The sequence below is a fragment of the Cyprinus carpio genome, unplaced genomic scaffold (genome assembly GCF_018340385.1).
Source record: "Cyprinus carpio isolate SPL01 unplaced genomic scaffold, ASM1834038v1 S000006643, whole genome shotgun sequence".
Classification (NCBI taxonomy): domain Eukaryota; kingdom Metazoa; phylum Chordata; class Actinopteri; order Cypriniformes; family Cyprinidae; genus Cyprinus; species Cyprinus carpio.
Genome location: NW_024879270.1, coordinates 621400 through 646084, shown reverse-complemented (window position 1 = coordinate 646084; position 24685 = coordinate 621400). Strand labels below are relative to the sequence as shown.

The following is a 24685-nucleotide window of genomic DNA, read 5'->3' as shown; positions in this document are numbered from 1 at the left end:
CTGCTGTGACATCAGAACACACAACGGAAACAGACCTGTGTATAAGAATTGCCGCACCCCTGGATTTACCCTGAATTTTGGAGTGAAATACTTGACCAACCCATCTTCTCCTTAATAGTAAGTGATCATGAAGTTTAAGATTAGTTTCTTGAAAATATACAGTGAGGGCCCCTAAGTGTTGGAGATGTTGTAATATTTTGCTACGTATAACTGGTTCATTCACTCCATTACAGTTCCAGCTAACAAATGGGAAACTCTTCCAAACTAGCTGATAAGTCATTCTAGGTTGTGTGATATCAAATACATATCAGATTTTGTGAAATCATAAAATTTACTGTGCAAATATTGAGCAGAGACCAAACAAAACAAAAAAAAAAACTGCAAAAAAGGGAAACCACTGCAAATGCAAACAGTAGTAGACCAGTAGTATCCAACCAACCCCACCCCTCCCGGCAGACGCATCTCCCCAAACGAGATGCGTGCATATCCCTTAACACTCAGCTACAATTAACTTTGCTGTCTATGAGAAAGTGACAATAATTAGAAAGTAGAGAACAGTAAGTTATAAACAATTAATTAAACTCCTTCCACAATGGCATATGCTTGTGCTTGCACATAAACTTGTTCAAATATATACTAAAGTAAAATAATTAGGCTATATTATTAGAAATAGCTGAAAAGATATCTGGTAAAATTTCATTAGTCATATACTGTCAGGTTATATTAACCGAATGCTTAAAGCCACACAGACTACATATTATTTACCTCAAGCATTTGCAGGCAAAACAGTTTTTTTAATAAAGTCCGATGCGGCGGGTGGGTCATAAAACTTGTGTACAGCTCCACTGCATGCAACACAGCAGGAAACAGTAGGCCAAATTTGACCCTGGGGCATGAATGAAGGAGAGGTTTCCTGTCCTTGAAAACAGCCATTGTGTAGTCCGCGAAGACAGATAGATTATTACCATCGTAAATCAGAGGAGAGAGTTGCACAGCGCATTGTAGAATCTCGTCGCGGGCTTGAAAGTAGTGGACTCTGATGACAAGGGGATGGGGGGCTCCCCTTTCTTTGGCCTCTCCCGAAGTGTGCGATGTGCCCTGGTCTAACAGAGGTTTTTCCTGGAGGTGTAGTAAACACTGCAGAAGTTGATAAAACAAAGTCAGATGGGTGCATTATGGGTGTTATTCCTTCTGGACCTTCCTTCCAGATCTTTACATTTGGCATCCAGATGTCCCACTTGTTTTTGAAGCGTGGAGATTGTAGACTCTAATTTGGTTATGCAATCACTATGGTCGGATGCTGAACTTTCCAGTTCTCTGATAGAGTCAGCATTGGAATCCACTTTCTGCTGCATCGGGCCTAGCCAGTCTTTAACTTCCTGTCTAACTGTGGCGATCTCTGAATGCAAATCAGTTGATGATGAATCAGTTTTCTTGCATATGTCATTTTTTGATGACTCCACCATTCCCTGAAGAGCAGTTATGATTTTCAGATGAGTTGTCAGCAGAGCTAATATTCGCTGAGGTACTTGTTCACTTGATCCCTTTCCCACTGTCTTAGTTAAGTACTGCATTCATTCAATTTCTCCCAATATTACAGCCATAATGAGTTCCACATTATCTACTGCTACTGTTCATTCACAATTAAAATTCCCTTCTATCTCTCCAATTATTACAAATTATAGTGCGGATCCTAATGATTTCAGTAACAACCTGCCCATTTCTAATTTTCCTTTTATTTCAAAAATACTTGAAAGAACAAACAGCTTCACCAGCTTCACAGTTTCTGCAATGGGAAAGCAACTCAGCTTGAAGCACATTTGCAAAGTAATGATCTCTATGAGCAATTTCAATCGGGTTTCAGATCCAAACATGGAAACTGGTCTCGTTAAAGTTACAAATTATCTTCTTTTAGCAGCTGACTCTGGTTTTCTGTCTATTCTTATTCTTCTAGATATTAGTGCTGCCTTTGATACCATTAGTCATTCAATTTTATTTGAACGATTTGTTTATAATGTGCTTCTTTGGTTTTCATCTTATTTCTCAATCAGAGCCTGTTACAGTTACTCAAGGTGTTCCATGGGGGTCAGTGTTGGGTCCGCTTTTATTTATTATTTACATGCTATCCCTTGGTCACATTTTTCACATGTATGGCATTAAATTCCATTTTAACGCTAATGATACACTATTGTATATATATCCATAAAACATAGCATCCTCCTTCTGAACTCCCTAAATGTTTGCAGGAAGTTAACATATGGATAACTAATAGCATTTACAACTTTATAAATATAATTTTTTAAAGCTAAATACCAACAAAACTGAGGCCCTTCTTGTTGGGCCTAGATCTGTTTTATACAAAACAGTCTTTCACCCTGCAAATCGATAACTCCCCAGTTAATACTTCCACCCACATGAAAAGTCTTGGTGTTATATTTGATGGTTTGCTTTCTTTTGGTTCCCATATTAAAAATATTTCACTGCATTTTTTCATTTATGTAACATTGCCTGACTTCGTCCATCACTTTCTCAGCATAGCAATGAAGTTCTTATTCATGCTTTGGTTACATCATGGATTGATTATAATTCTATTTTATTTGATCTTCCTGAAAAACAACTTCATAGATTAGAGTTAATTCAGAATGCAGCTGCTAGGGCCTACTCAAGTACCTCTGATCACATAACTCCCATTCTTTTCCATCTACACTGGCTTCCTGTTTGTTTCCACATACAATATAAAAATTTGCTGTTTACCTATAAAGCTCTTCATAATCTGGCTCCTTTTTATCTGTCAAATCTTCTTCAGTTGTACATTCCTGCATTTGAGATCATCTTCTGCAGACTTCCAAATGTCAAGTTGAGTTCCTTTGGTGGTAGGGCTTTTATGCAGCGCCAAATTATGGGATTCTTTGCCACTGCAGATTTGTCAACTGGAATTTATTTCCCTCTTTAAAGCTCAGATTAAAATGTAAGAATAGCTTTTAGTGATTTGATATGATATGATATTATTTGATTTGATTTGATTTGTTTGATTTGTATGTCTGTGTGTTGTGTATATCTTGTATTTTATTGCCTTCCTTTTATAATGTATGGTATCATTGAGTGTCTTGAAAGCTGCCTAAAAATTAAAGGTATTATATTTATTTCTCCAAAAGCTCAAGCATACCTATATGCATATGCAAAGGTGCATCAATCAAATTCATAAGGGGAACAAATTTAAATCATAAATCAGCTCCATGGCAGATTCCAAGTTACTAAGGTCTATTGTTCCATTTCAACCCATTGAAAGGGTTCTGCCAGGAGTGGCCACTCGTGCAACAAACCCCTCGTCTATGCTTTTTGTAATGACTACTCCGTTAAAAATTTCAACTGAGTGATTTCAGACACAGCATTTGTGTTCCAATGTTCCCACTGTTTGTCAGTCCTGATCCATTGCTGCAAACTTATGTGTCAGTTCAGATAAAATAGCCTTTATTAATTATCTGGTAAGTCAAATCAAATGCTTACCTAACACAGTGAGGACTATATGAATAGGGTCTGGATCAATCTGGAATCAAAAAGAAATGTTAATAAATCACAATATAAGAAAAACATTGTCTTAATGAAACCATTTCACTCTCTGCTAGATTATCCCTGGAGGAAGTCATTTGCGGCTTTGAGCTCTAATCTGATAAAGTGGCTGTATCTACCAGACTACGCCATGAGTCCCAACTCCAGCTTCATTCTCTGTGACCTATTCCATCACACCACATTTAATCAGCATATCAACCAAGAAAAATGTGTCTATCACTCTCATTTTCTAATTTCTTTTCAATCAGATGACTGCCTGCTGTTATTGGTAGCATCTCTGCAGTGGCAGGTCTTTGAGGATGAAAATCAGGCTTGTGTGAGACTCCTGGCAGGAGAGAATGTGGAGATCAGCCGAAATCTAGATCCACAAACCCTCAACCAGTACACTCCTGTCAGCAACTTTCTTCATTGTCGGTGAGAAAATATAAAGTCTTTCCTGCTAGCATTTTTTTTTTTAAATTTGCCAGCCAGTGACAGCTATTTTTTCTTTCATGGCCTCCAGAATAATTTCTTATGAATATCTGAAAAAATTATTAAAATATAAAATTAAGTAACAGAGCCTCTGCTTTTAAACATTTTATTCTAGCTTTATGCATATTTGTTTATGAACACTTGAATGTCTGTAGGTTTCATAAAAAAGAAGCAATATTTTGAACAAAATGCGGAGATAAAAAAGGTCTATGTCTGGATTGGATTTAGAATGATGATTAAAACATAGATTGAGCGATTGAGTCCATCAACACCCCAAAGCTTGCAGAGTCATATACCTCTTTGTGGGTTTGATATGAATGTTTGATGATCGTGTTAGCTTACATGCCCGTAAGGAATGCTTCTGTCGTTTACTTCTGCTTCTTCTTCTCTTGTTTTTGGATCTGGAGATTCTGTACTATTTCAGAATATGCGTAATTTAATAGTAAAAGCATGGATGACTGGAAAATTCCATCAATGGCAGGGAAGAGTCATGTCATAAACGATGGAAGATTAAATGGAGAATCAAAATGTTCTTAATATTTGCACAGAGGTTACTGTTAAAGCCATCTTAATTTTGCCTTTATTGTCTTTTTGAATTGAGTAAAATATGTAAAATTTATTGAGATAGTGATTGCCATATACATTTTTGTCCTTGAGCTGAATACCTACCTCTAGTGTTGCATACCGGTCACTGCACCTAAATAATACCTGTAGGGTCCTTCTTAAAGGGATGTAGTAGTCAGCCTAAGATGCCTGTCAGTTAATGCAAACAATTGTTCAACTGCATGGCCGTAGGTTGCTTTGTGAGAGAGGAAACTCTAAATGGAAATAAATGGATTATACTTACCTGAAGTGTGTTGACTTGATGGATACTGGCTGGCACAGTTACACTACAATGAAAAAAAAAAAAAATGCTGCAAATTTCAGACCTCAAAACTAACTCACCAGTCATGGCCAAAAGTTTTGGCAGTGACATAAATTTTGTGTTTTGCAAAGTTTGCTGCTGCAGTATTTGTAGATTTTTTTTCCCACATGTTTCTATGGTTACAGTGTTGATCCTTGTTCTTCATAACCTTTGCAATTCGCTCTGGCATGCTGGATATTAGCTTCTGGGCCAAATCCTGACTGATGGGGATCCATTCTTGCCTTATTAGTTCTTGGAGTTGATCACAATTTGTGGGCTTCTGCTTGTCCACTCGCCTTCTGAGGACCGACCACAGGTTCTCTATGGGATTGAGATCCTGGGAGTTGCCTGGCCACGGATCCAAAATTTCAATGTAATGATCTTCGAGCCAATTCTTTATCACTCTTGCTTTGTGACATGGTGCTCCATAATGCTGGAAAATGCACCGATCATCACCAAACTGCTCATGGATAATTGGAAGAAGTTGCTCTTGCAGGATGTTTTGATAACATTCTTTATTCATGGCAGTGTTTTTGGGCAGAATTATGAGTAGGGTGGCCATATGTGCCATTCATACGGGACACGTCCCGGCCAGGATTTCCATTTTTTCAAATCATTCTCGCACCTACTTTGGTGTCTTTTTATGATTGGTGCACAGCGACGCTTCAAGTCAAATGAACAAACAAACACGAGTGCATATTTGCATTGCTTTGATCGTTCACTGTAGATCTCACCTTCTCACGCGCAGCCCAACGATTGGTCAGTTATGTACAATACCTGCATGTAATTGGTCAAACTGCTTTGGATGTTTTAGGCAATATAAAAATCCTGGCTAGGATGTGTCCCGTATGAACAGCGCATATTGCCACCCTATATATGAGAGACACACTCCCTTGGTTGCCATCCTTTTATAGCAGTCAGTCTGCTCTTACAGTCTAATTAGTATGATAGTGGTTAACCTGACTAGTACTCATTCACACTTTCATATTTGCCGCTGATATGATTAGTAAATTATTGTTATCTGGTCATTTTGTGTCATGATGATTTTTTTTTAATTTATTTTTTTTGAGAAGTTCAGCAATTAGCAATTATTTAAATAGCATCTGATCACTCTATACAATAATCTAGAAACAATGTGAATGAACACCACAACAGCATAAACAGCAAACTTTGCAAAACGAAAAAATTGTCACTGCCAAAACTTTTGGCCATGACTGTAATTGTTATAATATATAGAACCTTATTGTACTTTTTACAGTTTGTGCAAAGTGAAAAAATGGTCAGTATCATTTATTGCATTTGTTTAGTATAAACACAGACATATGTAGAATGTTGTGATATGTTATGCTTTTGTGTGTGCTTTCAGATCATATCTGGACATGGTGAAGCTGTTTGTGTTCAGTTACTTTTTCTGGCTGGTGTTATGTCTCATCTTTATCACTGGAACTATAAGAATTAATATCTTTTGTCTGGGTTATCTGGTGGCCTGTTTCTATTTCATGCTGTTTGGAGGCACATTACTGCTGCAGCCAGTGCAATATGTGCTCAGACTGTGGGACTGTCTCATAGCTTACACCTGTGTGGTCATCAGCCTCAAGAACATGCTCTCAGTAAGCACATCATTGAGTGTTCTGTCACACCCTATAGTATGTTTCTGTGACTAAGGGAGGCCAAAGATTACACAAAGGACCATACACAAAGACTAACTGCATTAGCGAAGAAGCAATTGTGCCATCTTAACTGGTTTTAACTCTCTTCTCCATCATTTGATAATCTTTGACTGGATTAATGCTGCCATGGTAAATAGTTAAAACAAATCACAAAAAGGCAGTTCATGTCTCTTGTATCACTCTGCACTCTCGTCTCACCCAAATTAAAATTGTGTCCATTTAATTATTTAATAAATAGACAAATATTAGGATCATTTACAGTCACCCTTATGGTTATGATCAGCTGATCATACATTAAACTTACTCCCTTTTTTAAATACAGTGTTTATATGTATAATTACTGACTTTGTTTGTGTGTGTGATCAGCTTGGATCTTGTGTTTATCTGGAGAGTCTACAGAAACATGGCTGTTGGCTCATTCAAGCTTTTAGCATGTTCTGCACCATCAAGGGCTACAATTTACGTAAGTAACACTTAATTGAATAGGATTCCTCATAGTGTAATTACATTACACTATTAGTACACCACTAAAAATATCAGATTTCAGTTACATTATCTAATCTTTCATAGGCCATTTACATACACTGCAAAGATTTGGGGGTGACAGCTGCATTTATTAATGCACACCTGAGTTGTAAAAGCCATTCAATTTCCTTTGTGGCCACATTTCCACCTCAGGTGTACATACATTTTCAATAATTCAATGATTCATCATCAGTAATCATTGATCATCATTAGTTACTGAAGTCCTGTTTTTTATCTGGCAATGGTTTGTAAACTTACAGTTGACCAGAGGTCTTATGTTTAGATATTTGCACAGATGTTATGATAAAAGTGTCTATATGTGCAAAAGCATGAGTATGCACAGTAAATAAATAAATAAATAAATAGCATATACACACTAATAACTTAAAAAATAGAGAAATGTAATCAGGTCCTGCTGACCTAAAAAGCGTGTTCTAAGCTTAAAAATTTCTCCCTGAAATTGTTTATTGAACATCATAGTAAATAAGTCATGTTGAACAGTGTACGTTATGATTGTATTTGTACGTACTTAATTTTGACTTTGCATTACATAGGTTCATTGACAGGCCTCACTCAAATTTGTGTTTGTCATATGTGCTTTTGTTGTAGCCAAGCCTGACAATCAGTGTGAATTGCCAGAGGGTGAAGCTGGTATTGTCTGGGATGCAATCTGTTTTACTGTCCTGTTGGCTCAGAGGAGAGTCTTCCTCAGCTACTACTTCCTCTATGTTGTTTCTGACCTTCAGACTTCTAAGGTCCTTGCTTCAAGGTGAGAAAGGTATCTATGGTGTTTGTTAAATTGAAACCAAAACATCAGGGTTAAAGCCGAATTCTGTAATGTAAGGTATTCACGTAATCTTCAGTCACATACTGTATGTACACTTATTCTATACACTTATTCACAGCTATATATTTTTCAGATGTCTATTCTGCTGCTTATTTATCTAATATATGACTTTCCTGTGGACACTAAGAAGCTGTTTGAAATTTTCAACAAAAACGTGCATTAATTCAGGGAATGTTACATACACCACATCCACTGCCAATTATAGACTTATATAATAGACAGTTGTATTATATATAGACAATTATAGAACTGTGATAAGATGTTCTCTTTCAAACATTCGTTCAGTATCTCACTATGGGAATGCCTCAGGCATGACCAATTGCGGAAGCACCAATGATACCACATCTGCCAGTCCAGGAAGACCAATCACAGCCACATCTCTTTGTATATAATTTTCACTCTCTTCCTGGTGGAAGATTTTTGGAAGCTTTTCTCAGCAGATTTTTAGAAATTATTTTTCAACAGTTTACAGACAAAGCCCAAACATCCCAAACACAATATAAGTACAATTAAGTAGGCCTAGTAATAGGAATAAAATAAATAGGACTACACAAAATACATTTTTCTTAAATAATTAACAGATTAACAAATGTATGTGAAAAGTATGTATAAGCACTTTCAATGCATTTTTGTTTTTTTATTTTTGTTTTTATTGTTTTGTATCCAAATGATTTGTTTGAGGAGTTTATCATCAAACTAAAATGCAGTCAACCAAATATAAAAGCTACACTGCTCAATTTAAAAGGTCTTCTGTAAAATCAGTGTGCAGTGCCCAAACAAACATTTTTGCACATGTGAAGTATTGTTTTACACAGATAATAAATAATAGTTAACAGTTAATAATGTGTAATAGTTGTTACCTGATTGGCTGACGTCATAGTGACAGGTAGGTTTAGGGCAGTGGTTCTCAAACTGGGGGAGTTGGTTTGAAAAAATTCTGTATTTTCTGATTACAAAAAATATTTTTCAATACTAAAAAATTAAGATAACAAATAAATATTTTTTGATTTCTAAAGACAGAATTGATTAGAAGGTTTTAAAAAAAAATTAAATAATATTTCGTGACTCTAAGATATGACGTCACTGTGCGGCGACTGATCACTAGTTATCAATACTGCACACAACTGCACGTGGAAACTGCAACTGCAAGAATGGATAAATTTGTAATTCGCAAGGTTAAAAATGTTGAGGAATTTGTGGACAGTCTGCCTGAATCATCTGAACTGTGTACCTCTACAAAACACAAGAGCAAGACCCCTTCTGACCAATGTAGGAAACGTCGGAAATATCAAGAGGAATTCATAAAGTATGGATTCACTTGCTCTACTGTCAACGATGTGGACCATCCTCAGTGTGTAATCTGTTCAGAAGTGCTTGCCCATGAAAGTATGAAGCCTGGAAAAATGCAGAGACATTTGGAGACAAGACACCCTGCTTGTGTTGAAAAACCTATAGACTTTTTTTCGCAGAAAAGAGAAGGAATTACATTTCAAAAACGCACACTCGCATAACAAACCCAAATTACTGCTAATGCTCTGAAGGCATCTTATGAGGTGGCATACCTGATAGCACAGTCCAAAAAGCCACACACGATCGGGGAAACCTTGATTAAGCCCGCAGCTGTGGCTATGTGTCGGGCCATGCATGGTGAGAAAATTGCAAATGAGCTTATGACTGTCCAATTGTCGAATGACACGATAGCTCGCCGTATTCATGATATTTCAAAAGACGTTAAGAGTCAATTGATTAATAGGTTAAACGGAAAGAAATATGCGTTACAGGTCGACGAATCTACCGATGTGTCTAATTCTTCTCAGTTGCTGGCATTCATCAGATACACATTTGATGGAAAAATGCACGAGGAAATGCTCTTCTGCTCAGTTCTGGAGGGGACTTGTACCGGCAGTGACATTTTCAACAAGCTGGACACCAGACTAAAAGAGATGCGACTTTCATGGGATAACTGTGTTGGCGTATGTACTGATGGTGCAGGTGCAATGGTAGGTTAAAACAAGGGACTCAAGGCAAAGGTTTTAGAAGTGGCTCCTCATGTTAAGTTTACGCACTGCATAATTCACCGTGAGTCTCTTGCTAGCAAAGTACTTGATAGTGAGCTTAACAGTGTTCTCAAAGGTGCAATCAAAATTGTAAATCACATAAAATCACGTCCAGTAACCAGTAGACTGCTAGCCACCCTTTGCAACGAGATGGGCTCGCAGCACAAAGCGCTGCTGTTTCATACCGAAGTCCGGTGGTTATCTCGCGGGAAGGCACTCGGCCGGCTTTACGAACTGCGTGAGGAAGTGCACTCGTTGTTGAAAGAATCTAAATCTGAATTCGCGCACCACCTGACAGATCCAGATTGGTTATCAAAACTTGCTTATTTGGCCTGTATATTCGAAAGGCTTAACATGCTTAATCTTTCATTACAAGGTCCAAACACAAACATCTTGACAATGAATGAGAAAATTGATGCATTTGTGAAAAGCTGGAAAGATGGGCTGAGTGAGTTGAACAAGGTAATGTGGAGATGTTTCCTGAGCTGGATGAACATCTGGAGGAGAATGGACTGAGTCTCGGCAACCTGAAAACACACATCACTGGTCATCTCCACGGCCTTTTGGAACAATTCCATAAGTATTTTCCAAAAGAGACGCAACCAGAACTGTATGACTGGATACGGCAACCATTCACTGAAACTAGGACTAATCTCCCCACAAAACTGGAAGATGCTTTGCTGGAGCTGTCCAGTGATCGGACATTAAAAACTTTATTTTCCAGTTCCACACTGCCTGAATTTTGGATCGCAGTAGCAGAAGAATACAGAGAGTTATCCGGTGTGGCAATGGATGTACTGCTTCCGTTTGGCTCTACTTATTTGTGCAAGCAGACTTTTTCCGCTGTTACATACATGAAAAATAAATAAAGATCACGTCTTGATGTTGAAGATGATCTGCGAGTAGCCGTATCCAACATCAGGCCACAGATTACGCTTTTGTGCACCAAAAAACAAGTGCACCCATCCCACTGAAAGGTAAGCCTAAATACAGTAAATTTTATGGAAGTTTGTTTCCGCCACGTAAAAAAAAAATTTGAAAAGATAATTGCGATTTTTTTTTTTTTCTAAAAATTGCGAGTTTACATCTCGCTATTCTGACTTGTTTTCTCATAATTGTGAAATATAAACTTGCAGTGCGTGTTATACAGTTATAAATGATATAAAGTCGCAATTACCTTTTTGGTCCTTCGTTGTGTGTTGTGTAGTGGATTTCTTTGTGGTTGGATTTTGATTTATATGTATTTTTTTTTGTTTATTTTTTGTGTATTCTGTGGTAGTGGGTCGCGAGTTCTCGTCGATGTTAGTTTAGGGGTCGCTGGCTAAAAAGTTTGAGAACCACTGGTATAGGGGATGGGGTAGGGTAAGGGGGATCATTTTCATTGCATCATTTAGAAACACCCATCAGTTTGAAAACACCCACAACGTCAGAAACGCTCACTACTGTACAGATTAGAGGCCAAATAAACACCAAAAACTTTAGATATACACTTGCCATGTCTACGTTATAAAAACAGTTGTAACAAAAACCTACTCTCAGATATTATAACAGAGACATTCCTAATATTAATTCCAATGATTGCAAATTGCATTAATGTTTCTCTTTTAAAACAACGGCAAAAAAAGGTTGCGCAAGTAACGTTACAATCAGCAAACCACAATCGCAAAGAATACAGTAGAGATCCATGACAGAACACAGACTGGCTGAATGACACTTTCATTTAAGCAGAATACCTCAAATGGAGATCGCTAAACATTAGCTGCCAATGACCCATATTTGACACACACCACTTTACATACAGAGCAAATAGATCTACAAAGGACACCATAGCCACAGCTCTTCATACTGCTCTGATCCACCTGGAGCAGCAGGGGAGCTGTACGCTGCTCTTTGTGAACTTTATGAACCCTAGCATATATTGTTGCAAAGACTGAGGTGACCATACATATTTTGTGCTGACCTATTTTTGTTTGATCTTAGTTCAGAATTCAATACCATCAACCACAACATTCTCATACTTAGGCTTAAGAATGTGATTGGTATCAAGGGCTTAGCCTTGAAGTCGGTTTCTGTTAAATTAGGATTTTTTTTCCTCAGCACCTTCTTACTTCATTTCACTACCTCAATTGTTCTAGTTACTGTTCTAGCCCTTGGTAATAAATATGATTTGCAAAGAAATAATCAGATGTACTTTCATAAAATGCTCTCCAAAAACAATAACCAAAGTATAACAATCAACACTGAAATAAGAACTGACAAAGAAGAAAAAACAAACAAACAAAAAAAAAGAGGTCTATGAATACAAATGGGACAATAATGAACTACACTAGAAATGTGTGTAGATGGAGCCAAAAAGAAAGGAGGACCACAGCAGGAAAGGTGGTAGATGATTAACTAAATCTAATATTTCTTTATTTTAAGGCGCAGAGTTGTTTGAAGCCAAAGTGAAGAAACAGGTGGCAGCAAGATTAGAAATGGAGAAAAAATCTGTGGAGATACTGAAGAAACAGTATGGACATATTTTCTTCTTCTGCTTCTTCTTTTGTCATTTATTAATGCTAGTAATGATTAATGTGCTTTAATAGTGTACATTAGTGTAAAGCTGGTTTCATTTTTGTCCCACAGAATGGACAAAATCAAGTCAAAACAGAAGAATGCTTCTTATCAACAGGTTACATCATCTACTACTCATGCTGAATCCTCATATTGCCCAAAGCGAAACGGTAGTCCACTTTGAACATATATGTTAATATTATTTCGTTTTTGAAATGCACATCAGTATGAACCATACGTTGTCTTCTTACCGGTGCTTATTTAATTTGTTAGACCATAGCACAATAGCACCAAACTTCAAAATAATATTTAACGAACATCAAAACGTGCTTGTGTGTGTTTTATGTTTGTCTGCCTGGATTTATATGTATTTCTGCTTGTCTGTTCAGATGGGGACTGTGGCTATGATCTGTTTGAAACTGACAGTGCGGAGGAGGAAGAGGAGGTGAAGGACAAGACAGATGACAACATTTTTCCTAAGAAGAAAACTGCTTTTCAGGTATACACTTATATAGTACTATTCACATAAGGTACATTCATATCTGCATTCTTCTCAGCACTCTTCTCTGTTGCTGTCTTTAACCTGTTAACCTGCACCCCCCATTTTGGGATTCACAGCTGAAAATGTCCTACCTAACTTAAAATTGTAACAGTTCCTGACTTCAGTGTGCTAAACACACAATGTTGGTGTCTTTGGAGAGAAGACACTTTGGGCTTTACTATCCATCAGTTGATAATGCTCAAAAAAATTAAAAGTTGTAGACACTGAAGTGCCTTGAAAAAAATTGTACCACACTGAATTTTTTTTTAATTTCATATAAAAATACACTAAATGAGTCGTGGAGCAATTCAGAGAAGTAATGGGTTAAAAGTCACGTCTCATGAGTTTCTATTTCAAATCTGAAGATTCTAGCAACCATTTTTCTGAGACTATGTCTAGCCTATGTCTATGAACTCCAGACTCCATCCAGAAGGAGGTCTCTGTGTTGGATCCTGCCTGAGAAGGAAGGAATGATAAAGGCAGAGACTAGAGGCAGAGCGAGGCTCTGCTCTTGGGAAGACACAGGATTTACAGACAGAGAAACCGAATAGTGGAAATGCATCATATGGGATTAGCATTCAGGGAATCAGCACATATGGAGCACTTATCCCAAGTACACTAGTTCGCCTGAAAAGGGGCATACCCTGAGTAATGACCTACCTATAAGTTCTGGAGAGTAAGTGAGAGTCCATGGTTCGCTGGACACAGGGAACTCACATGGACAATAAAACTCAAATTATCACCTCCATGCAAGTAATACTGAAGTTTTGCCTGTTCGTGCCTAATAACAATTGGGACAAAACTTGCTCAAGGGTATTGGGTGTTGCCTGCACTGGACAAAGCAATGTGAGACAACGTGAGAGTAAGCCTGACTGAACTCAAAGCACGCTCCATTAATAAAACTCCATTAACAGAGAATGCTTGCAGGTCTCCAGCTCTCTTGATGAAAGTGAGTGCAGTCAGGAGGGCCATCTTCAAATGAGAGGGTACTAAGCTCAGCTGACTTGAAGGGCTTAAACAGAGCTCTCTGTAGGCCCATAGAGAGGTCCCAAGAGGAAATAAGGCATGGCCTTGGATAATTTAAACTCCTGGTGCCTTTAAGGAGCCTGTGATGTGCCACCAAGAACAGAGTCTTGGTCAGAGAGTACCACATGGGTCAGTGGGAGGATTCCTGGGCAGCAGTTGTGACCTAATGTTTAGAGAGTTGGACTTGTTTTCCACCCTCTTTTCGCAAATATGCCTGCCCACTGCTTCAGGTGTGTGTTAACTACTCACTGTTCTGTGTGTGCACACTTGGATGGGTTAAATGCAGAGCACAAATTCTGGGTATGTCACATCTCAGTTTAAGTTTTACTTTTAACTTTTTTTAATCAGATCTACCTGTGCTTTGCCGATTCAAGTCCAAATCAGCCAGTCCTTATGTAGATAGAGTCACCACTCAATTCAAAGCATCACCGGTTGCCTAATTGAGTTGTAAATGCAACAATAACAGATCACACCTATGACTGATACAGTACATAGAGGAAGTGAGTGTTTAAGGTGAGCTGGGACTTTGGTGAAGATAGAGCTAAAAGAGAATGCACGGCCACATAGCATCATCATCCCTTGTTGTATTGCAATTTCTCATATGCCAAAAGTGTAGGAGGAACTGAGGCGAATGGATAACTTAGGAACCAGTGAGAGTCTTACAGAGCCAATGGAATGGGTGCCCCTATGGTACCGGTGATAAAAACATCAGGGAAAATAAGAATCTGTGTTGACCTTAAAGGTTAAATGAGAGCATGCAAAAAGAAAAGTTCACTCTCCCTACATTGGATGACATTCTTCACAGGTTAGCTGGAAGCACTGTTTTCTCAAGCCTTCTGACAGATCCCTCTGCATGAGAAGAGTGCCACACTCACAACATTCATTACGCTGCTAGGATGATTTTGCTTCAAGAGGCCACCTTTCAGCATTACATGAGCACCTGAGATTTTCCAGAGCAAAAGGAAGGCACCTTTGTATATATGATGCGATCCTAGTGTACGAGTTTACTATGGAGGAACATGACAAGAGACTTTGGTCATGGACACCCACCATCTGAAAATCAGGCCTAAACCTTAACCAACAAATGTGCCAATTGAGAGTGAGTGAGCTCTATTTTTTTTCCGGACACAAAATCAGCAGTGAAGGTATTTCTCCACATCCAGACAGAGTCAAAGCAATTACAGCAAAATCAAACAGACCTGAGAAGGCTGCTTGGTATGGTCAATTCTGTGGGTAGATACCCAATCTTTGAAGTGTGCTGCACCTTCTTAATGACTTACTGAAAGCTGATGTACATTGGCTATGGGGGCCAGAGCAGGGTAAGGGTTTTAAAAAGGTAAAAGACTTGATTTCTTTCCCACTAGTGCTGCAGTTCCTTAAACCCAAATTACCAGTGCAGGTGAGTGGTGATGCAAGCAGTCATGGTTTAGGAGAGGTTCTCCTGCAAGATTATGAGGGAGTCCAATAATTTATGAGGGAGGACAATACATGCCTGGCAAAAACTGAGTGGTTCCGGATGTGGTTCTGTCAAGTCATCCAAAGCCAGGTATAGATGAAATGAGACTGGAGGCCGATATCTGTGCACAAATCAGTGCTGTGAAGGATACTGAAAGGAATCCATGAGTCAAAGTGGAAATTGCTAAGGACCATACTCTCAAATTTGGGAACATCTGGGAAATGAGTTCACACATTGACACAACAAATATCACTTACCTCTTATAAACTATTCAAAATTACACATAATGGCATGAACATAGTGTGAACATAATAGTCAAACATGTGGGTTTCATACAGAAGTCTTTTGGGGTCAAAGGGCTGGTTGGGATTAATAAAATCAAATAGCTTTTTCACTGAGTGGCTGCCACATCAGGAGATGGAAAATCCCCTAGGTCTGTGAAGCCTTTTTTACATAGCAGGTGCTTTAAACATATTAAATCAGCAAAATTATTATTGTTATTATTATTATTATTATTTATTTAATTTATTTAATCCTGAATCCATAATGTCTCTGTCAGATGTGTTCAGTTATCATTAATGAGGTTGAAACATTTAACTGCAACTGCATATATGCAATATGTACAGTAGTTAACTCATGGCAACATGTCTATTGTGAGCCAGTGTGGATGCAAATACAGATAATGGAAATTTTCTTTATCACCAACAGTTGGCCTATGAGGCTTGGGTGGCAGGCTACAAGGCAGCCCTGAGGGACCATGAATGTCAAGAGCAAGAAGAGCAAATCAAAGTCAAAAGACAGTTGCACAGACAAGAGGGTACAATTTCTGAACTATGTTTGCATGGAATATTTTACTTGACGAGTTATTTTTAGTTCCTTTATATCTTTAAATGTTTACTCTGTGAATTTACTGTACTGTATAGTCTAATAGTTTGATCTTATTCAATCCATTTCAGGAAATCTCTGTACTATTATTTGAGGCAGCACTTTCACTTGCCTCAAAATCTCTCTCTTTTTTATATTAAAACATATCTAAAACAAACAAACAAAAAAAATTCCTTCTCAATAGAAACTTTGTATCTTTATCTTAGGTAATATCTGTTGATCTTAAAGTATTTTTTAAATTATTGGTTTTATTATTATAATTATTACTTACAAATTTGTATTATAGAGGCAAATCCTAACTTGATATAACAATTATCTAAAACCTGTAACTCAAGCAGTAGAATACCATCATGAGTTCTTTTCCTAGGAATCCATAAACTGATTAAATGTAAGACTGAATGCAATGTAAGACAGTTTGGGTAAAATCATCTGTAAATATGAATTTAAACCTGGAATTGCATTTAAATTCCTTTCCAGGGAGCTCTATTGATTTTTACATAATAGCATGTATCACATTTATAAAGTTTTTCCTTTGCGTCTTTGAAATGTTTTGTGTACAAATGACAACACTCTTAAAATGATCCCATTCACAAGGATCCTCAAAATTGATTAGAAATGCTGTATTATGCATGCCAGGCCAGCAGTTGGCGATGTCACTTTGTAAATAAACACTGTTCTTGCACGTATACCTATAAAATTCATGCCGTCACCATTTTCACAAATTCACATTTTTGTTGTTTACACATGAACAATAATGTAATTGTTTTCAAAAACTTGAACTTTGACACCCATTTGACCCACTGATGTGCTGTATCACGTGCCTTGTCAGTTTTGTGTGCTTGCTTGGCCCTTTATTGTGTTAAACAGAAAAGCATGTCCTGTTAAATTTAATTACAGAATATCAGACAGGTAAAAAAAGAAAATTGGTAGTATGTCCACTAATGCACTACTTACTTTTCCTACTGGTCTCTGGAATTGCCAGTCTGTGGTAAACAAGGCAAATTTAATTGAATCTATTACTAGTCATTCAAGGCTCAACCTCATGTCCCTGACAGAGACTTGAATCAAACCAGAGGACACTGTTACGCCTGCAGCCCTCTCCAGTAATTTTTATTTTTTTACACAGCCCATCTTTCTGAAAGAGGTGGAGGTACTGGTCTGCTTATCCCTAATGATTGGAAGTTTAATCCATTTCAAATCTGGGTTTCATCAGCTCATCTGAATCACATTCAGTTACTATCACCCACCCTCTTAAAATCCATTTTGTAGTTGTTTATGGACCCCCAGGTCTGTTAGGTAACTTCTTGGAGGAGTTAGATGTGTTGCTCTCAACCTTTCCTGAGGATGGTACTCCCCTAGTTATGCTTGGAGACTTCAAATTCCACCTAGATACCTCAGGCTGCAAACTTCCACACTCTGCTTGCTGCTTTTGATCTCAAGCGGGTGTTAACTGTGGCTACTCCCAAATCAGGTAACCAACTGGACCTTATTTACACATGCCACTGCTCCACTGATCATGTGCTGGTTACTTCACTGCACACCTTGAATCACTTCCTCCTCATTCTTAACCTCAACATGGTTCCTAAAACAACACATACTCCTCCACATGTCACCTTTCAATGCAACCTATGCTCACTCTCGCTCTCTTGGCTATGTGTTATGGTTTAAATCTTAACTTCCTTCCCTTAAACAGTTCTCATCAGTTGATGCTAACAGTGCTACTGACACTCTGTGCTACACTCTGATGTCTTGTTTACACAGTCAGCCCCCTCTCTTCCAGGCCAGCCCTCTTGGCTATCTGATGTTGTCCACGAGCGTCACTCTAAACTAAGGGCTGCAGAAAGGGTGTAGCGAAAATATAAAAGTCCTACAGACCTTATTGTGTATCGGTCACTCCTCTCTTTCTTCTCTGCTAATGTCTCCACTGCTAAAAAGGACATAATGCCACAACAGAATTTACAATTTGTCTAACCCTTGCATGACCTTTAAAACATTTTCCTCCCTTTTTTGTCCTCCTCCTCCCCCTCCTTCATCAACTTTATCACCTGATGACTTTGCCACATTCTTCATTAATAAAATTACAACCATCAGTGCACAATTCTCCACACCACAAACTGTCAAACAAATATTAACAGCAAACATACATTCACTCACATCCTTCTCTCATCTCTGTGGCAGAAGTCGCCAAACTTTCCAATTATCCTACTACTTGCCCACTTGATCCTATTCCATCTCATCTCCTTCTAGCCATTTCTCCTTCAGTTGTACCTGAATTCACTCACATCATTAACACTTCCCTTCACACTGGTGTTTTTCCCTCAGCATTTAAAACAGGCTCGGATAACCCCACTACTTAAGAAACCCACTCCTAGCACTTTATGAAAACTACAGACTGGTCTACCTTCTTCCATTCATTGCGAAAACACTTGACCAAGTTGTGTTCGATGAAGTCTCTGCCTTTCATACACAAAACAACCTCCTGGACAGCAACAAGTCTGGCTTTGGGAGTGTACATTCAACTTAGACTGCCCTGCTCTCGGTTGTTAAAGCCCTAAGACTGGCAAGAGCGGCTTTCAAATCTTCAATATATATATTTTTTTTTTGCTGAATCTATCCGCTGCTTTTAACTACCAGATCGTCCCATCAACCCTCATGGCAGAGGGCATTTCAGGAAGTGCACTCACACAGTGATTCAAGTCTTACCTTTCAGATAGGTCCTTCAAGGTATATTGGAGGGGTGAGGTGTTCAAGCTGCAACATTTAGCAACTGGGATGCTTCAGAGCTCCGTTTTTGGACCACTTCTCTTCTCTAACTACATGGCATCACTAGGTTCTGTTATTCAGAATGGCTTTTCATATCAATGCCATGCTGATGACACTCAGTTCTACCTCTCATCCAATCCTGATGATCCGACGATAGCTGCTCGTATCTAAGCATGTTTAACAGACATTTCTTGCTGGATGAAGAAGCATCACCTTCAGCTCAACCTTGCCAAGACAGAACTGCTTGTGGTTTCAACCAACCCATCACTTCATCACAATTTCTCCATCCAGCTAAGCGCATCAACCATAACACCTTCCAGGACAGCCAGGAACCTTGGAGTTGTGATTGATGATCATCTGAGTTTCACGGACCACACTGTTAGAACTGCTTTGTCCTGCAAATTTGCTTTATACAACATTAGGAAGATCAGGTCCTGTCTATCGGAGCATGCTGTTCAACTCCATGTTCAAGCTCTTGTTCTGTCTATTCTGGACTATTACAGTGATCTCTTGGCAGATTTTCCAGCCAGTTATACCAAACCTCTGCAACTAATCCAGAATGCGGCAGCAAAAGTAGTCTTTAACGAATTGAAAAGAGCTCATGTCAAACTTCTGTTCATCAATTTGCACTAATTACAATAATAGCCGCTTGTATAAAATTCAATGTATTGATGTTTGCCTACAAAACAACAATGCCTCTGTACCCATTTAAATAAATTCACTACTTCAGACCTTTGTGCCTGAAGCTTGCATTCTTCAAATGAATGGCACATCATAGTGCTAACCCAAAATCAGTTTAATATACAAACTGTTCCCTGCTGGTGTACTCAAGTAAATGTATTTTGTAACTGTCCACCTTTTTCAATCATTAATATAATTAATTGGGGCTATGAAAATTTATCTTGACACACCTGTTCAGAGAGAATCAGGACATATTGAATTTGTGGTTGTGTTGTCCTGTTATATGGAGACTTCCTGATTGTGTGGTTTTCCTGATAAGTGTTTCCCAGATTTTCTTCTGATTAACACAAGGTCTGTTCGAGTTTGGAGTGATATCTGGTAAAGACAGTAGAGAATGTTGAATGAGTAGATCAGGCAGAGTCTCAAAAAAAGAAAGAAAGAGTCTAGACAAGCATAGACGAGGTTAGACAAGTGATTCGTTTGTCATTTTACACTTATTAAGGGTCTTTTAACCCTTTCTGATTTACCAAATCTTTTCTAACCATTATGACATCTTTATTTTGGGTGATATAGAAAATATATTAATTATCTGCGCTGATGAAAAACAATGAATGAGTTTCATGTTCCATCTTAGGCTTTTAGTTAAGCTGATTTGCCAACAAAGAGGGCCAAGGTAGTTTTGTCACTTTTTGAAAATGTGTGTTGTTTTTATAAGTTTGGCTCAAACATGTGGCAGTTCATGTGACAGTTAAGTCTAATTCACATCTGCATATCCTCATTTCTAAAATAGACTTTGTGGTGCCATCTTGCCATTAGTGTTGATTCAGGGTGTCTAGTAGAATTCTGTTCAATTCTGTTCTATCTCACAGATTTGGTAAACCTTCACTGCCTGGTTTGATTTTAGGTCCTAGAAACAGTTACCATCCAAGACAAATCATTACAAAATGTACATATCAAGTAGTACTGGGTATCATTCAAAAAAAATATTTCTTATCGATACCAATAAATTGACTTCAATATTGATTCCTGAATGACATTTTTCTCGATACCAATTGCATGAAATCCGTTTTAACAAAATTACATTACGAATTACTTCAAAAACTTTGGTTTTATTTTTGCAGCTTGCTGATGTTTTAACAGACTCAAAGACTCATCTCCTGAGCCACTGCACAAAGGAACAAAAAAGCACATAGGAACAAATTGTAACCAACACAATAAATCAGTGCGAATAGTTTTAATTAAATACAAATAGTTTTCAGTTTTCACTTATTTTAGGCTACTTTACACTAGTGTTTTGATTTTTAAATGCATAACTCAGACAGAATCATCATTTCTATTAATTTTCCACTGATTTACTGATGAGCATAAGTTGCTTCCAGCACTGCCTGACTGTGTTTTCTCTTCTACGATCACTGTTCTGACACAGAGGAAGTCCGCTGCTCATATGTCAATCAAATTACGCATGCATTACGTGCCCTGTTACATTACACTTCTGCATACAGTTCTGTACATAAGAAACCCAGGAAAACATTTCTACAGATGACACATGAAGCTGTCACATGAATGTCACATAACATGTGTTTTCGGTCATGTAGTGTGGATGGAGATCTTTTCTGAAATTTGTGGTACTATAGTATATTTAATATATTTATTTAATATTTAACAAATAGTTAGGGTGTTGAGATGGGTTTTATTCAGCATATACAAGCAAAAAAATCGATAAAGGCACATACATGTATGATAAGGATGTGTCTATTGTTATATCATAGGCATGGAGAAAGAGGAGTCTGGTGAAGAGCAGCAGGAGGAGTTCAGTCAAAAAGAAGAGGAAGTAAAAGGTAAAGCTGTTCACAAATGTAATATCCTCCAATATTATTTAGAGACCATAAAAGTAAACTTGACTGAGGCTAAGATAAAGGCATAATTACTTGCCTTTAGTTATTAATTTTGGCTGCTTTCTGTATTGACTTATTTGAGAATTTTCAGAGATGTGAAACAAGTACTGTTTTATAAAACAGTAAAATGTCATGTTATGATCCCTAGCTTGTTTTCAAATAATTTATAAAACTTTACTTGACTATAGGCAGATTAGTGCGGTTGGAAATGAAACATTTTATTTTAAAGTTTATAATATCTATCTTTTGGTCTTCAACACACATACGTATATGCATTTGACTGTTGATATTTGTATTATTTTCTTAAACTGTTTTCTCTCCTTTTCTTGTAGAGCACATACTTAAGCGAACACTTGACACTGTGAAATTTTTCTGGGTTTTTCTTATCTGTCTTACTGAGGATGTAATATCTGGTCTGAAGTCACTCTGTAAAGACAGCTTGGATATTTCTAAAGTTCTTCGCTTTGAGAAAACTCTACTGAGCATACAACAGAACAAGGTGATGTCAGTAATCTGCCAATCATATTTTATTCCATTGCCTTCCTACAATGATATGGAAGATTATTCAGATAATGATTATAGCACAGGGTTCTGTCCTTTATTTCCCAACATACTGAATATTACTTAACATGGTATGATAGGAACAAAGGGGTAATAAAAATGAAACTCATGTCTCCACACTATGCCATGCTTTAAAATCTTACTTTATATTTATTTACTTATCTTTTTATTTAACTTCATTAGGTTTGCTAAGTTTGGTTATCAAATAGCATTCATAAGCACTGTATATATTAGTCAAAAATCATTGAAGGGCACAATGCAAGAATTTGCTCATTTTTTGTCACCTCAAAGCCAAGTACCAGAGATACTTTACGTTAAAAGAATTTTTGTCACAATCTTCACACCTGCCCCTTGAAATGAAATCTGAAGTTTTGTGGATTTTAGTATGAATATTTTAGTCTTAAGGTTAATATATATTATAAGCTGCTGTGCTCCTAAAGAATGACAAAATTCACATTTAGAACATACCCACTTTCAAAATTTACAGTCTACAACCAATATGGATCAATGATTATGAATTATCAATTATAAAGACATCATTCATGGTGTTTACAGAGAGCTGGCTCCATGAGGGAATTCCGGACTCGTTATTGAACTTGATGGATATATGTTGGTGTGCGCAGATCGCTCTATTGAGTCTGGTAAAAAGAGCGGAGGAGGAGTTTGTATGTATTGTATATGTGTATATGTATATGTGACAGATGGTGTAAACAATACACAGTAAGAAACAAGGTATGCACCCCTGATATTGAACTGCTCTGTGTGTCACTCAGACCTCACTATTTGCCGAGAGAGTTCGGTTGTGTCATCATATGTGCAGTGTACATTCCACCTAGAGGCAACGCAGGTAAAGCTGCCGTGTGCATTGCTGAGTGCGCACATGAGCAGCTTCAGCGCTCACCTGGAGCACCTATTTTCTTTCTGGGTGATTTTAATCATTGCAAGCCAGAAACTGTATTAGTGGGCTTTGAACAATATGTGCGCTGTGACACCAGGAAAACAAAAATCTTGGACAAATGTTATGGCAGTGTCAAAAATGCATATGTTGCTAAGTCAAAGCCCCCTCTGTCCAATTCGGACCATAATGTTCTACATCTGATTCCTTCTTATAAGTCTTTTTTTAAGACATATAAACCAGAGTATAAGACGGTTAATATATAGACAGAAGATTCTATGGAAACACTTAAGGGCTGTTTTTTGTGCACAGATTGGTCCATATTTCACCAATTAGAGCTTGACGAGGCCACTGACACAATAAGTGATTATATTAACTTTTGTGTAGATAATGTGTTGGAAAAAAGGATGTGGTTGTCTATCCTAACAACAAGCCATATATTACAAAGGACATCAAAGAGTGCATAAATAATAAAAAGCTAGCATTTAGAAACAGGGATAAGGTAGGACTTTTAGTGGCACAGAAAGAATTAAAATATCATTTGAAAAAAGCAAAGGAACAGCACACGCAAGCTATGGAACACAGTTTTTATACTTCTAACACAAGAAAACTTTGGGAAACAATTAAAAACTGGTTACTAACATGAACCCTATTAAGAAACATATTACAACTTTAGACAACCTGCAAATGAGCTAAATTAGTTTTATTTGAGATTTGAAGCACAAAATGACTTAGAGGAATGTCATAGCATATTACAGTTATTGCCTGATACCAAAGATACCCCCTGGGTAGAAGTAGATCCCTGTGATGTGCAGCATCTTTTCAGGTGCTTGCGCACCAACAAGGATACTGGTCCAGATGGGTTACCAGCTTTCTTGTTAAAAAACTGTGCTGAAGAGCTTGCAATGGCATGGTGTCCCTTATTTCAGCGAATTCTTGACACCCACACTGTGCCAGCTCTGTGGAAAAAGTCATATATAACACCAATTCCAAAAAAACCTGGTGCATCGTCAAATAATGACCTTCGCCCTGTGGCTTTTTCAAATGTCGGGAAGTGTTTTGAGAAATTCATAATGTCAGGGTTGGAAAAATAAGTAGAGCCACTATTAGACACCTGTCAGTTTGCCCTTTAGGCAGAACAGGAGTACTGAGGATGCTGCTCTTAGCATTGTTCATCTTGTCTCTAAGCATCTTGGGAACACTAAAGCCTATGCTCGTATTTTATTTGTGGATTTTAGTTCAGCATTTAATACAGTGCAGACACATCTGCTTTTAGAGAAGCTGTATGGCATGGGTGTCAGTATTTTTTTAATTAAATGGTTTTACTCTTTTTTTAAGTAACAGAACTCAGCAGGTTAGGGTCAATGGGACACTTTCTGAAGTCA

At 37.7% G+C, this 24685-nt stretch overlaps 1 protein-coding gene across 1 annotated transcript in view; it reads left to right on the top strand.

The window, feature by feature from the left end:
• The window catches only part of si:dkey-11f4.7 (piezo-type mechanosensitive ion channel component 2), a 180733-nt gene that overhangs the window by 98163 nt on the left and 57885 nt on the right, over positions 1–24685 (top strand). Inside the window, 12 exon segments of the mRNA XM_042755145.1 lie at positions 3627–3728; positions 3819–3984; positions 6312–6555; positions 6982–7078; positions 7750–7909; positions 11356–11357; positions 12466–12553; positions 12670–12767; positions 12987–13096; positions 16329–16437; positions 21719–21787; positions 22177–22343. Of these exon segments, the coding sequence (XP_042611079.1) occupies positions 3627–3728; positions 3819–3984; positions 6312–6555; positions 6982–7078; positions 7750–7909; positions 11356–11357; positions 12466–12553; positions 12670–12767; positions 12987–13096; positions 16329–16437; positions 21719–21787; positions 22177–22343 (1412 nt within the window).